The sequence below is a fragment of the Chlamydotis macqueenii genome, chromosome 3 (genome assembly GCF_036417535.1).
Source record: "Chlamydotis macqueenii isolate bChlMac1 chromosome 3, bChlMac1.mat, whole genome shotgun sequence".
In the NCBI taxonomy this organism is placed as follows: domain Eukaryota; kingdom Metazoa; phylum Chordata; class Aves; order Otidiformes; family Otididae; genus Chlamydotis; species Chlamydotis macqueenii.
In genome coordinates, this window is record NC_141558.1 from 83,941,437 (window position 1) to 83,957,882 (window position 16,446).

At 36.1% G+C, this 16,446-nt stretch overlaps 1 protein-coding gene across 1 annotated transcript in view; it reads right to left on the reverse strand.

Annotated features, from left to right (window-relative positions):
* Window positions 1–16,446, reverse strand: part of BABAM2 (BRISC and BRCA1 A complex member 2) — a 175,986-nt gene that overhangs the window by 146,949 nt on the left and 12,591 nt on the right. The window contains exon 3 of the mRNA XM_086745927.1: window positions 7,740–7,816. Coding sequence (XP_086602053.1) covers window positions 7,740–7,816 — 77 coding nt within the window. The remainder of the gene's footprint in view (window positions 1–7,739; window positions 7,817–16,446) is intronic.

Consider the following 16,446-nt stretch of genomic DNA (forward strand, 5'->3'; position numbering starts at 1 on the left):
TTAGAAAAGAGCAGAAAACCACTATCATCAGTGGTTTTCTGTCCATCAGTTAAATACAGCATCTTACTCTCGAAGATTCTAAGATCCAACCTTAGAAGAATTTTTTCACTTATTTAAAAATGAAAAAAAAAGCATCCCCTCAGTTAAATCTTATTCTAGTAAGTCTCACTTCTGCCATGAATCCAAAGACATTCACCTAGTTGCTAAAAGAAAAGAAAAAAGAACCTTTTTTTAACCATATTAGACATTCACTCACATGACCCCTGGCCTCTAACTTTTATGCTCCATTCTCTTCCCCTGCCACACAGTTTCTCTTATGCCTTGCTTAATTTACCATACTAGGACAGAAAAAGTAACACCTTTGCCTCTAGAAAGCTTAAATACCAAGGAATGAGTTTGCCCTCTTCACAACTATGAGCATCAGCTATTTTCATGTTATATATTCTCAACAAAAATACACCATCATAAGTCAGAGTAAAGATTAAGGGAATCAATCCTAAATCTGAGTTTTGTTCTTGTTAAATATCACAAACCAGAGAAATTAAAACTGCAGTTAACAGTTTGCTTGGCAGGGCTATGACATATAAATAAAAACTACTTCTTTACACTCAAATAAAAGGTATTTAAACAATCACAACCACCAACGCACCAGCCAATCTGGTTTTACTTCACATAAATATTAACACTAGTCTCTGCAGTGAGCTTACAAAATATAAGATGTTAAATATTTTGAATCACCAGCTACCGGTCTGTCCTGACCTAGTAGAAATACCGATTTTTTTAATAACTACTTTATTTAATACTTATATGATATTACCTGTGGCTTACCCTTTTAAAATATAATTGCACTGGGGTAAAACATAAATTTTTCAACCAATAGAGGCATTTGCAAAATTATTGCGCTTAGAAAATGGTTATTTTAATTTTGAAAGCAAAACCACACACACACAAAATCAATATAGCCCTGCATTCTGTCTCCTTCTTGCCTAAATGAAACAAATACCCTTTCCTTGCATCTCCAGCACTTGAGTATGTAGTTCCTTGTATGTTTCAACTTTCTTTACCCTTATTCCCTTGACAGAAAGCAAACCATGTGGCTTTTCACAGCGCTATTGACCGTGATCATTCTGGTGTAAGAACAATGCAAGCAAAACCTTCACACTCAGACCATATTTATCTCATTTCGTAGATATAGCAGCCAATAATTAGTTCAATGGAATTACAGTTCAAATTAAATACTAGTACAGAATTTAAAACTACTTCAATAAAGTTAAAGCCATGGAGTTAAAGATAAATTTTGAAGAAAAAGGATGTATTATATATCTCTTGCTTTTCATTATGCAAAAATATTACTTTCTCTTCCTTTTCTCTCCTTGGGCAAATAGCATTAAATTTTGAAATATTTTACTTTACAGGATTTCAAAGGAAAAGTTAATATGCTCCCAATAGACAAAAAGATAGAAATATTAATACTTAAATCTATCATTTCTTTTAATACACATACACACACTGTTCTTTTCTGATCATCAAAATGCATAAGGAAGTCTAACAAAGCAGTTAGAATTGACTACAAGCAAGACAGGTGTAATGCTGAAACCAAGAAATTTCTTAAATCCTTACAGTTGCTTTCCACTGGCCTACTCTATAAACAGTTTTCCCTCTCCTGATATCTTCCTTTTTGGGATATTTTTATTTCTTTTTTTAAACTATACCATAAATTTGGGGTATTTTTCTTTCTTTTTTTAACCATACTGTAAATATGGTAGTACTGAAAGATGTTGTACTGAGAGTGCCACAGCATTAACACCCCTGATTACCTAAAGGAGGCAAAATTGGGAAGTAACATATCAGTTAACTTCCTAAACTCTATTTTTGAAAAGATATCTCTATTCCTCAGCTTCTTCCAACCTGAACAATTTCTAAGACAACACGTGTCCGCTGCAGTCTGGAATAAGACCAGTCTGAATGGATTTCATCACATGAAGGAGATCAGCCGATTTGGCTTTGAAGAAACAAACAAAAATTCCAAATGCAAGTTGACCATGAAATGTGTTCACAGATAATAGGGAACAATGTGGATGCAAGTGACCAATCCAATGTGCAGAATCAGTTTCGGGAAAATAGAGAAACTGCTCTTGTTGAATATTAAAAAGAAAAATACAGTAAATAGAATTATATATTATTCATCTATTCAGAATGCTAACCTATCTCTTCTAGTAGCCACACAAATTGTAGACAAAAAAACACTGATCAGACCCCTCTATAAAATTCTTACCTAAACAGACATTGTTAATTGTCTTTACAGGTACAAAAGGAATCAGTTATTCAGTACAATTCGCAACCAAGATACTGTCAATGTAGTTAGCATTATGAAAGGATTTAAATTAATTAAATGTAGATCTGCTGACCTGTCACTGGATTACACCTTAAAGAATTTTGCTATATGGGCTTTAAGCCAAATACAGTAATATGCTACCTATAGAGCCCCTTATTAATTGGTTGGCAAGACAGACATAGTTCCTGAAATGACAACACAACTTTGGTAAACACAAAAATACTACTGAAAGAAGATACAGGAGTAATTCTATTTTTGTTGTGGTGTTGCTACTGCCAGGCTACTCTTCTCTCAAGTAAAGAAGGATAATTAAGCTTCAGAAGCTCCTCTTAAGATGATGTCCTGAAGCAGGACTTCTGCCCATATGGGAGGACAGCTACCCTGAAATGGTGCCTGGGAATACTATGGGACTTTTGCTCACCTGACCAGAAACAATAATCCTATTACAGTAAACCAAGTGCAGCTTCAACTTTTTACAAGTTGTTTAGTGGAATTCAGAAATATTCCTGAAGCTTAGAGACAATAAGTGGTACCAAGAAGCCAGGATGTTCCTGAGCTTTGCTTCTGACTTCACATGTCAACCAAGGTATCAGAAAAGGACAGGCAGAAAAGTCAGTATTAAAGACTCAAAGACATCTCTTAACAGAAAGACAATCTGGAAAAAAAGAAAAAAATAATAAAATTTGATTGCCTTACAAAAACATCCCTTCTCTGTACCTCTGTGACATTCCAGAAGAAAACCTAGCCACTACACTACATGGAAGCTGCAATGGACCCAGACTCCATGAGTTTAGTTCAGCTGTTTAATCAAGTTGTTTAGTGTCATTTGAGATGCCTCACGGCACATTTATGGCAGCTATGACGCAAGGTTTTTCAGAGAGATCAGTGCTCTTTGGGTCAGCAGCTGAAAAGGCCACACAAGATACCCTAAGGAACCTCAAACTGAGTTACATACTACAGTTGGGAACGTTATCAGAGAACATTCTGCTACCAATTGGCTCGGTCCTGGCCAGCAGCGGGTCTGCCCCAGCAGAGGTCCTGGCCCAGCAGAGTCCACTGGACAAAGGGGAAACTTCCAGCAGCTTCTTACAGAAGCTGCTGCCGTAGCCCCCCCTTGCTAAACAAAACCAACACATAAGGTCACTTCTCTTGATTCAGAAATATACTATAAGACATAACTGCAAAAACTTCCGTAATTCCCTTGCTCAAGAAGTGTCAAAAAAAAAAACCCACCAAAAAACCCAACCCAAGTGAGAGGAAAGTGATTATTTAAAAGGGTAAAATATTGTTGTAAACTTTGTATTCTAAGAAGAAATAAATATAACAAATGTCTCCTGACATTTCGCATTAGGCACATTCATTAGATAATGAACACATTACCAAAGCAAGAAGACTCATTACCCCTGCCACGTAAAGAAAGACTCAGCAAAACTTCAGAAAACATATTGCCTGGAAAAATCTTCTGCAGTTTGCATGATCCAGCAGAAAGACACTTGCCATACAAAGAATGATACCTCCTAAGTATAATATGAATTATAGTAATCAAAAAGTCCTTCCCATAAGAGCCTCAACTAAAACATAACCTGTGCAAAATAACCTAACGGTGCATGGAAGACTGACACATGCATTACAGTAACCTAGTTATGAGAATCATAAATGTTACAATAACTTGTAAAATCATTTTTACAACTGTTTACTGGCCCAATAAACAAATGTTTAGCAAACAAATTTGCAAAACAGCTTTTAAAAGGGGAACAAGGACATCAGGCTCTTCTTCATATTTATAATTCTGTTTGTTTCCAATTACTTCCTTAAAGTAGAAAGCCACAGGAAGACTAGATGAACTTACTGGAAGAGTTCCATCACAGGAATAAAAGCAGATTAAATTCCGTACAGTATATTATGGGCAATATTCTTAGACTAGTTAGGCAGCAAAACTGTGACTTCCCCCTCTAAGGCCTATAACTAAAATGAGTAAGAAAATACAAAACAGAAATCAGAAGCAAAAAATAAAAACTAAGCTTCAAATGAGAAAAAAAGAAACGTTCTTTGGGATCAAGGAAACCAGAGTGGTGGCAGTAGAACCCAGAGCTGTAATTCACTCACATAAAAACAGTGAAAATAAGAGAGAAGATAAAAACAGTAGAGTTCAAGAGGCCACAGAGAACAGTAGCATCGTAAGGGCAACACATTGTTTAATCACTGTGAAATTCCAGATGACAGCACTCAAGGACAGAGAGGGAGGGAGGCATCACTGCCTGAAAAAGAAAATGTGAAGAGCACAGGCAAAAAAAAAATAAAAGGAGAGTCAGGCTCTCCTTAGTAGTAAGAAGCAGTGAAAGCTTGAGTGAAAACAGAAAACTGAAATAAAGAAATTCCAAGGTTTGCTGAAACAAAATTGCAACGACCAAGGAATTTATTCTTAATGATGTATTTTAATGATTAATATTATTGAATAAAGACTATTACAGCTTGTAACTCTGCTTACCCTGACAACTTCTACTATAATATCTGCCTTGATGTTTTAGCAAGGAAGACTAATATGTCTGCAAGAGTTACAAAGCACTTCACCTCAAGATACACAAATACTTCTCCCAGAAAGGATAGCAAATTTTACTCAGCAGGTACAGCTGTCCAGTTAGCGACAAAGGACAGCTCTACATACCACTTAGAATAAGTTTTCTTCTTGCAACACAGATTCAATCTCTTACAGGATATTACAGACAGCCGTCTTGAAGTTAAAACCCCTATTAAGAGCTTGGAAAAATTCAAATTCAGAAAAGTACTGAGTTTAATGCAGCAGTATTCAGTGCTGGATGAACTAATAAAAACAATACAGCTGCCTCAGATTTTAATTGACACTCAAGTTTTCCAATCATTCTGGCCATGAAAACACAAAATGTATGGTTTCCCTTACAGAGGAAAATATAAGTGTCTCTCTGATAGCACCATTTAAAAATTTCTGAAGTGTAATGGAAGACTATTAGTATGATAACTAATTTATCTCCAACACTGACATAATATTTTCGCTAGTGTAAAACTGTGGATATGTCCAAGGTTCCTGGCTGCAGCTGAGTTCAATATAACATTCCAGCAGCTCAGAATACATGCAAGAGTAAGGTGAACGTGACATCTGAAAAAAACAATTCAATAGCTAACTGCATCTCAAGAAAATGTATTAAAATTACCAACAAGACATTCTTAACTCACAGGATGTTTGATCCTACTGAAGCTAACAAAATAGGCAGACAAGCATTGCACTGCCTGCAAATACATTTTCCCCTTTTTCAAAAAACAGTGAACTTCCTGGTCTTTTGGAAAACAGGACTGTGACTGTGCAGTTGTACTTCTCTAAAGTAGCACACCAACAGTTTTCAACACAATAGGATTCATACTAGGGTATTTGTACAGTGGCAGCGGTTATGATTGATGATATGCAAAGATCTGATCTGTTGCAAAGAGGATGTAACACAAACCACAAAGGAACTACATACTTCAGCCTGTATTGGGCACCACATAATGAAGACCACAGACTAGAGATCCTGAACATTTTCAGCCAATCTTTTTATTCAGGCAGATTTCGTAACTTTCCTTTGCAGAAATACTCTGCCCTTGAAAGATAACATATCTAGCAGCAGCCTACAACAAAGTATCTACAAATCTCTAGTTGCACACCATAGCCGTCTTCCCCTGCCATTATTATACATCTAAGTACAAAATTATTAAAGCTTTCTTTGATCTGCTCGCATCACTATTTTTTCCACATGCTGTGAGACTGAACGATGCACAGCATTCACAAACATGTAATGCTGAAATGTGGAAGATTACTATTACTTGAATCCACTTTTATTATTAGGTACCTCTAGAAAAGACACACTTGTTTACACCTCCTTCAGTTGGTCATGTTAAAATACATAGCATGGTTAAATTGTGTGTTTTGGTAAGATGGAGAAGAGCAATAGCATTATAGTTGTTTTGTTGAATTGTTTATGTGATAGTCAAAATATAATAACTGGAGGGGAAAAAAAAAGCTGATTTCTCAATATTGAACTTTAATGCATAGTCCATAATAATATTTCCAGGTACTTCGAATGATAAGAAGTTTAACTATGTTGATTTCTATTCATAAGAAGGCACTACACAATGACAAGAAAAACTACTACTGAAGGAATACAACGATATTCTTAATATCTAAAATGTCTTGGAGAGATATAGCATCTGTACAATGCAGTGTAAATGGATGTTATCAAAACAGTAAGTATTTCACATGTTTAACACTTCTGCTCACATCAAGTACTTGCTCCTCCAGATAGCACATCTTCATAGACTCACAGGACAGCTGAGCTTGGACAGCACCTTTGGAGACTGCCTAGTTCAATCCCTTGGCTCAGAGGAGGGTCAACAAGAACAAATTGCTAAGGGTCATGTCCAGTTTGGTTTTGAGTATCTCCAAGGATGGAGATACACAAGCTCTGAGTTCAATCAGTTCCACTGTTTGACCACCCTTGCAAAAAAAAGTTATTTTATTACACTTACATGGAATTTTCTGTGTTTCAATTTGTGGCCATTTCCCTTCAGTGATGACAACTGAGAAGAGCCTGGCTTCATCTTCTTCATTCCCCCGACGAGGCATTTACAGACATTGATAAGATCTGCCCTGAGTTTCCTCTTCTCGAGAAGCCCCAGCTCTTTCAGCCTCTCCTTGTACAACTGATGTTCCAGTCCCTCAATCACCTTTATGGTCTTTTGCTGAACTCATTACAATATGTCCACGCCTTTCTGGTACTAGGGAGACCAGAACTGGACACAGTACTCCAGATGTGCTTTCACCAGCACTGCCCTAAGTCTAAAATTACCAAGTTATAAATTTTACTTTATTTTAAATTCTTTATCCTCTCTCATATTTCAGTTGTTAGTGATAACAAAAAAAAAAAACAACTTTACCATTTTTCATACACAGATTATCAGCAACTCAGGTGTTTAGAAAACTATATTTTACCTTCTAAAAACATACAAAGGTAAATTTTATTCTAATATTTTGAACCAAAACACAGACTAATTGAAGAGTGGGTAAATGAGCCAGCTATCTATACATCCTCCAAGGGTAAGGAAGATTTAACCACACCACTAAATGAGAAAAAACAAGGTCACATTTCTCTAATTTGGTCAATTATACCAGTTACTGATTAGAGAGACCTAATAAAATATCAGATAGACTTTTTTTATTGGAGCTTAATAAATAACTTGTCCTAAAAGAGGAAAAAAAGAAACAACACAAGGCATATACAAATCGTAAGTGAATCTAAAAACAGTCACGAGTAGACACACTGGAAAACTTAATGTGGTACAGAACACTGTTATTGAAAGAAAGGTCAAGATGCAATAGCAATAGTTTTTAACTTACATTTGAGTGTTTCTCCAGCATAAGGGATATGTAGCTTAAACCGATCACAGCTAGGTCCAGGGGTCAAGGACGTACAGCTAAAAATGAAGAGAAGAGAAGAATGTGCTAAGCAGTTACAGATCATAGCAGATGTTAACATTATTCTATAGCGTACAAATGACTGACATAGTAAAGATGTGAATACTAGAAGTACTTATCCTTACCATTCTGGGAAAGAATTAAAAGTGGGAAAGATGCAGGAGGCCCATTCTCCTTTGATCAGCAGCTCTCACAACATGAGAAACTTAAGGATCTGTGTCAACTATCTTCTTTCCGATTTTAACACAGAAAATACACACACAAAATGCCCAGTTTTCAGAGTATTATTAGAATAGCATCACATAGTCAATCAAAGCCAACAACTAAGTATTTTAAGTTCATGATCTGTGAACATTTTGTACCTCCTGTTTATCTGGAACATCACAACAGCACTTGGGTCTCACGGTGATGAGCAAGCGCTTTACGAACGGAAAAGTCATTGAAAAATTGTTCAGTGTCTAGGCCAGAGATGATCAACTTTTTCACACCTTTTAAGTGATGTACCAAAATCCTTGTATAACAAAGAATCATCAGCTGCAAAAGGAGAAACAGCGACACAAATTGTTTCATAGGCAGGAATGGTCCCTGGAGCCCTTGCCACTGTGGGCATGACAGGTCCCAGTAGCAAAAATACTGGAAGCCCTTAGCAGTTCATTACTTTCAGTATCTAAGGATCCTGATAACTCAGAAGTCTTCTTGCCAGCCTAATATCATTGAGAATTGTTTATGGTCCCAGAACATGAGTTACGCTTGTTGCAAGCCACCTAAAGCTCAAAGTTAAAGACTGGCCAACTCTAGAAAAGAAGGTAGGCAAAGGTAAAATAATTTGCCTAAACTCATAAATCAGATCACTGGTAGAGCTGTAGAACAAACTACTGACAACATGATGACACAAAAGACATGTTTACTGGGCCGCACACAAAGCTGAATGCAAAAAGATGAGTAGGCCAAAATGTACAAAAATTCTGATCCTACCTTACCAGAATTACATTACATGGTAACTCCTGCAGCTCTATCTTTCCTACCGCCACAGAGGCATCAGGGCGAAAGGCGTAATGTTAATTCTCACTAACACACACGAAATGCTTCAGAGAGCTCTTTCTCTCAGATGCTGGCTTTAAAATATCCTTTCTCTTTACACTTGAAAGTTAAGGAAACAACGTGGACTAGCTTCAGGTTGTTTTTATTCAAGTGAGCTACATTTACTATTTAATCAAGTTTGTGCCCACATGTAGCTTCATCAAAAAGAACCAGCTACAGAACTACAGATCAATTAACTTAAATGAAGTTTTCAGAAAAACCCCAGAAAACATAACCAAACCACTTGTGTGTACCTAGAATCTAACACAGATACAATTGACAGCCTACATTGATTCAACAAGAATACATTATATTTTTTCAGTATCATTACAGAAATTAGCCAATCGTCCTTCCAAATAAAAGGGAAGCAACAGATGTCCTGTCTTCACTTTAGAAAGGTTCTTGCAATGTCTTGTGAGAGCACCATGCAAAACAGTCTACAGAAATATAATTTAGGAACAACTAAGATCAGAGCTGACCTGAAACTAAGTTTCAGAAAAGATTAGTTCACACCTTGCTTCATCCAGGAAGAATGCACTGACTGTTTGTTTTTTTTTTTTCTGGTAGAATACTACTTCACATTTCATTGAAAGACTAATGACAGAAAAGAGATTATGTTTATTAAACCTGCCGATGATGCCAACATGAAAGGGAACGCAGCATGCTGGACAACAGGACCAGAGCTGAAAAGTGTTTTGATTTAATGGTCTATACTACTTCTTTTTGAATTACATCTAGGTAGGGCTTAGCAAGAACAATATCACCACACTCACTGGGAGTAAAATCGAGTTCTGCTTGAGAATATGAAAGATTTGAGCTCCAATGCATCAGAAACAAGATAAAGTAATTTTTTTAAAGATGAAGGTTTTTTTTAGTAGGTGAGAATAGCAAAACAGGCATAACCCTTGTTGGAGTGCTTTAACGGCTGTGGATGAATTTTACAGCTATAGGTATGAAAGTATTATCTACTTTCAAGTAATTTCTAAGGCTTACATCACATATAAGGCAAATTTTAGGAAGCATACAAAAAAAAAAAAAACAACCCCAAACCCAACACAAAATATCCTTTGAAACTTCCAAAATATCTCTGCAATATCAATTAATATTTAATGGAAGTTTATTTGAAAGTATCACAGGTCACAGTCTGAGGCACATTTCTCAAATACCATCAAAATAACATTATTGTTAGCTTTTTAATAGACACAAAAATTTCTGATCCTGCAAATACCCTAAAATCTTTTCTTTTAGCACAATGGGCCATTTGGAAATACTTACGGAAAGTATAATATTCTTTAATACTAAAATAAAAGCCTGATTTAATGGTAAATGTCCCTAAAAGCAATACTAAGTATTTTTTCCTAGACTATCGCACTCCACTAAAGATGTTTTTTAATTTTACTGGTCTAGAAGTGATGGAAAGTGACAGTATTCACAGTCTTGTTCCCCCCCCGCCTCCTCCCCCAAATTACTCTGGCTAGGCTGTGCAAGAGACCTCGATAACTGCAACAGGCTGAGCAACCAAGCAAAAAATCTTACATAGATCCATTTGAAAGGAAGCAGTTACTTTTTAGTATAAACAGTAAAAGAACAAAACTTCTAAGGCAAATCAAAATTTTGGTACATCTAGCAGCCTGTGTGTGACTTTATTTCAACAGAAAGCCACAGATAATGGCCTGGCTACAGACATCATCTCCTGCTTGAATTTCCTTAACACGTAGAACCTCCCATAATTACAAACATGCCAGACCCACGAGCTTGGCCTCTGTCCTCACCAAAATGTACGACTTTACATTTGCTGATCCTTTTACTTAACAGGGTCCACACAAAAGTCACACTTGAGAAGGAATACTTGTAACAAGGTCTGTTAAAGATTTTTTTGTTGTCCTATCTTCACAGGGAATTAAAAGATAGAACAGTAATATCTGGCGCTGAAAATTAATTTCAGAAGCTGACTCCACCTCATGATAAATAGATGTGCTATCTCCATCTCTATTCATGGAAAAATATTACACTGGTTTGCATATCTTAATCTAAATAGTCAATATTTTACATAGGAAAGCCTCGGAAGCAAGAATTAATGCTCTGATCCTCAGAGCAGTGATATCAATTAGTCTTCATAAGATGATTAACACTATACCACAAGATCTCCCACAATGGTTTCCCTGCTAAAATATCAAAGAATCATCAACTTGGCAAGTTTCTGGGACAAAGGAATATCCTTGAGTGTACCACTTAAAATCAAGCTGCTCTAATCAAAGGAGCTGCGCTGATACCTGCAGCTGGAATCACGTATGCAAGACGCCACAGCTGAATACAAACTTTCTTACCAGATTTTAGCTAAGTTCCTTGAGCAAATACCACAGATTAAACTTGAGATACATTACATCCTTATGAAATAAGTATTCCAAGTAGGAGACAAGTAGAATATTCCTTTGTTGAGTGTTTGACGCATCTTACAGTTGGGATTGTCTGTGACCAACATGGAAAAGGTTTCTGTCACAGTAAATAAAACACACAAACTAAACTAGTACTTATTCAAACAAAAAAGTCACTGTCAGCACCAGATGCTTAGTTAGAAGTGTTCCGAATTCTTTATCAGCCACAAAAGGAAATAGAAAATACTATCCAAGAGAAAAAAAGAGAAAAGGGAAAAAGAAAAAAAAAACAAACAGGAAAGTCACTCAGTTTTGCTGCTTGGAATAAGGCATCAGCCTATAATGACAGGAATAGTAGAACGTATTTTTCCGCAAAATTAATCCTGCTTCCCAGAGTATTCTAGAAGTGTTTACAAAGGCAGTTCTAGTTGACCTTATCAAAGTTTTCTCTTATACCAATGTATTTGTATTTTACTATTCTGTTGAATTGACTCTTCTTCTCTTTTGTTTAAGCTAAAAAAAAATTCCTTTTCTGTCTAGCCACTTTGATATTTTACAGGACTGAAGCCATGATGACAAGGAGAACTGTGACAGCCCTAGATTTCAACACTGTCTTCCTATCAACTAGTCTTCTACAACCATCATTTGAAGGTATTCCCAAGACAAGCAGTTTTAAATTATTCGGGCTCTGGTAAGATCTTATCCAAAAATGAGTTCTGTGACAGCTGAAGGGGTTACAGTGAAAAAAAAAGCTCAAGTGTTTACCACCTTAATCCTTAAAGTCTAGAGATAAGTGGTTACTCTACCCAAAGAATTAAAAAAAACCAAACCACCAACACCCCCCACAAACCCACCTCTTCATATCCCAGAATCCCAGTCTGAGGTTTGTTTTTCACACCACTCCTAAAAATCTACTGCTTACAACTACATAAACCTATAGCAAACATCCAGAAATGTACAGAAGTACAATAACTCTACTGAAAAATATACAATCATTGTTTAATTTTTTCTTTTTTAATTGGTAGTAAAGAAGTACGCCCCAATATTCATGTCATATTTGTTTGATGACTACCAAATTTATTGATTTAAAAAAAAAGTATGCAATGTGTTTAGTCATTGCTCCTTCTTAGAACATACAGAAGCTTTACCACCTTTACTATTTGAAGAAAAATCATCAGTGAATTTTACTGTGCAAAAGCAAAGAAAAACTAGACTAAGAATTTTAGCCACTGTAATTTCAGGAACTTAATATTATATTGAGACTGCCTAACCAGAATAGTTCAGAGATGTAACAGCTTTTTTAATCTCATGATGCTTAGGCTGCTACACTTGCTGTTCTTGAGGATCAGTACTTTTTGGATAACAGACGGCTTTTTCTGTTCACTGGGCTGTTGATGTAAAAGCCAAGAAGGCTTCACACAGCATTAGATATACCCTGATGGAGAACACTGCTAAAAGACAAAGCGCACACAAATAAAAAGAGCAACACCACAAAGGTCGTTCTGACCACTGGCTGTATTCTCAGCCCTCTCCAGCTCAAATATACCTAGCATACGTTCCAAATTGCTCCCACATATGTCACATAAGTTCCTTTCATAATACAAGAGGCTAAAGAAGAAAATGAATATTATTTTAGTAATGACAAGACACAATTCAGTCAGGGTTTTAGAGGCTGAATGTTTTGTCAGCAAGAGTCAAATAGAATTCAGAGGCAAAGACAGGTAATCCCTTGTTACTAATAAGAGGCAGTAACCTCAAAACTCCACCCAAAAACTCTTACTGCAGCATTTGCTAAGAACACCTTAATGTTAAACTCGAGTAGAACGGTCTTTCTCCATGCCTTTAGATTCTTCTCTCCTACCATTTTTGCAGATGGGAATCTGCTTGAGTGTTTCTTGAAGACAAAATATTTCATCCCATTTAATTAAGAATTAATTGCAGAATTCACAACAGATGGGTAAGTAATCTACAGAGGCACTAAGAATAATTAAAGTGTATAGAAGGGGGAGGAGAGTGGAAGGAAGGCCAGCAGGTGACAGGTTTTTTGCAAGGATGGGGAAAACAGAAAAAATGGTGAAAATAACATTTTAGAGAACTGACACTGATGGTGAAAACCTGTATCATACTGCAGCTTCCTGCAACAGTGCACAAAGCTTTCAAGGCTTCCAGAGGTCTGCAAATACATAAGAGTACTGAGCAGCTGCTGCTGAAAACCAACAGATCCAACCAAAATTCTGCCAATCAGGCAAAATTTGAATTGGGAGAGCTCGTCTAGTTAACCAGTTTTTATCTTCAGTTCCCCTTCTTTTTACAGACACATGTATTACACATATGAAAGAAAGGCATTTTCACTTAAAAGATAAAGGCACACACCACTGCATTTGGGAAATAAAAATCCAGTTACATTTAGCCTGATCACTAGTTACATACATATTTTAATTTAAATATTAAAATCTGAAAGCCAGTTCTTAATTATTCCAAAGAACTTTCCAACAGATAAACCCTGTTTTTCAACAGATAAACAGTTTTTTTCATAAAACTCATTTGTACCCTAGCTGGGTTCTTCAAACTTAGTATAAAATTAAACTATACACAAAGACTACATTTGGTATCGCAATACAGATGATGACATTGATTTGGAATCCTGTCAGTACAGATGACATTCTATAACTGAAACAGCATTTCAATCCACAGTTATCAACTAGGAAACTCCAAGGTGTATCCAGATATGTGAACTATATCCCAACAAAACATTCATCTACTGAAAGTGCTTATTTTCCTATATGTACATATTTACATTTTCTTGTATGAACTTCATCATACTGTTACTTTTAAAAAGAGGTGAGATGCTAGGCAGAACACATACCCTAAGAAAACAACCCCTCACTTTCCTTCTGCACCCATAGGCAGATTCGCATTTTCTAAAAAAGTAAAGTTTAAATAACTATTTAAAATTCGTTCAGCTACCAGCAACCTGCTTCCACTAGAAACACTATATAAGAGCATCTAATGACTACGGTCATTACTAAAACTAATATAGCAGCTGTATGTTACAGAAAGTGCACATTTACTTAATATGAGTGAGAGTTTGTGAAAGCAGATCTTGAAGGTGGGGAGAGCTCTGGGCCTGCTTCTAGAACCACCAGTCTCCTTTACAGCTGCCCCAGTCTTGTGGCAGGTGTCCTGCAATCTCCCAAAGCATCGCTGCCTCTGCTGGAGGTGGACATTCAGCCCAGCCTCTGTGGGGGAAACAGAGGAAGCACATACATATTTAGAAATAATCTCAGAGAACTTCCACATTAAATGAAAGCACATACAAACCCCACATGATTGTGAGTTGTTTTTTTTTTTTTTTTTTTAGCATTACAAACTCCCTGTTGATTTAGCCTAGGAAGGCTGATTTTAGAACTGCTCTTTTCCAATCACAATACAAAGATGGGTTGGAAAGGGCCAGCACAAAAAAAAAAAACAACCCCAGAATATGAAGATAGAGCTGATAAACAGCACCACATTTAATATACTTGCAAGTGTACTTGAAAAAACAGGTCTGAAGAACATACCATCTCAAAAGTCTCCATTCATAAAATCCCTCCAGTTTAGGGTGGGAGCTCATTATTATTGGGTCTCAAGGAGCTAATTATGACACAAATTAAGAAAAATAATTAACAACTGTCAAAGGAAAGTTTTCAAAGAAACATGCTTTATAAACATGCTTTAGATGCTTTAGAAACATCTTTTATAATCAAACCTTTGCAAGGAAAATCTATACATACAGGCAATTGCCTATAACTCCCTTAAAAACTGCACATGGCATAAATAATCCCCAAAAGCATAAAATAGAAGCAGAAAATGGAAATTTTAATGAAGGAGAAATGAATAGAAACAAAAAAATGGCAATGAGGTAACACTTGTAAAACACACTCCAGTAGACTATGTTTTGGTAAATAAAATTGTGAATTCACAGTGTCATAAACTAACTTTCTGTCACACGTTCAGGCAAGGAAAAGCTCTACTTTATTATACTGCGAGACCAGCTGTACCCCAAATCCTTGGAACTCGTAAGAGTATGAGGGGGTGGCAGATGCCTCCTTTGGATTTACTTCATCTCCTTCCCCTCCTGTCAGATTCAAATTCTTGTTTGATATTTTCACAACTGCCATTTGATTATGTATTACTTTATAATGAGTTAGAACCTAATAATCGCTCATGTTCTACTTCTACTGTTCACTAATGTGATTTCAATTTCTGAAGAAAAAAAAATTCAGACAAGGAACATTTTTGCTTTTAGATTACTCTAAAAGGGAACCATTCTTCACCAAATACGAAATTACAGTCTACCACCTGGAGTTTCAGATCCTTTCAGTGTTCACAGAAAGACCATATTCATAAAGAAAGTCACAAAAGCTAAGCTATTATAAACACAAGTTTTAATAAGTCATTTAGCGTTACTCCAAATAATGCCTGTAGTAGCCATAAAGACCCCCAACTTATTTTCTAAGTAATTTATTTCACACCATAAGACTGTTTAGCTTACTGGAAAATGCAATGAACTGATATCAGGATAAAAACCATAAGGACTAAAAACACAGTCCATGTTTATATATTTTCCCCCTTTAACAAACTAATTACACAATAGTAGGAATCATCCAGTCATCCTACGTCTTTTCACATTTTCTTTTAAAGTTTTCTTCTAATTGTAGATTTTTAGAGCTTTCTGGTCATGGGTCTCTAATTCTTTGATTCCCTAATCTTATAATAAAACTCTCAGAAGAATTTTATGTTAATACAATGACCAGTTCTTTGGATATGAAAGTTAGACCAAGCAAGGATCACCACATTTTGAAGATAACTCCACAGCTTTCAGTTACACATACATTCAGAAGGGTAACTTCAAATTGTGTATATTCACATAAAATACTACAGAACTGGAGACACAGCAGAAAGCCTATGAAAAGATGACACCAGAATAAAAATATCAGTTCTCCTATTTCTAACATTATTTTAGATTAATAACAACATGAAAGATATGCAATAGACTAAAAAGACAGAAAAATCCTAATCATACAGAAGTACAACAGATCACCCTGTGGAACTGCACCTGCAGAAAACAAACCCCACATAGCTGCACATTACATTTTCTCCAGGAAGTCTGGCTCAAGAACCTCTCATGTCTC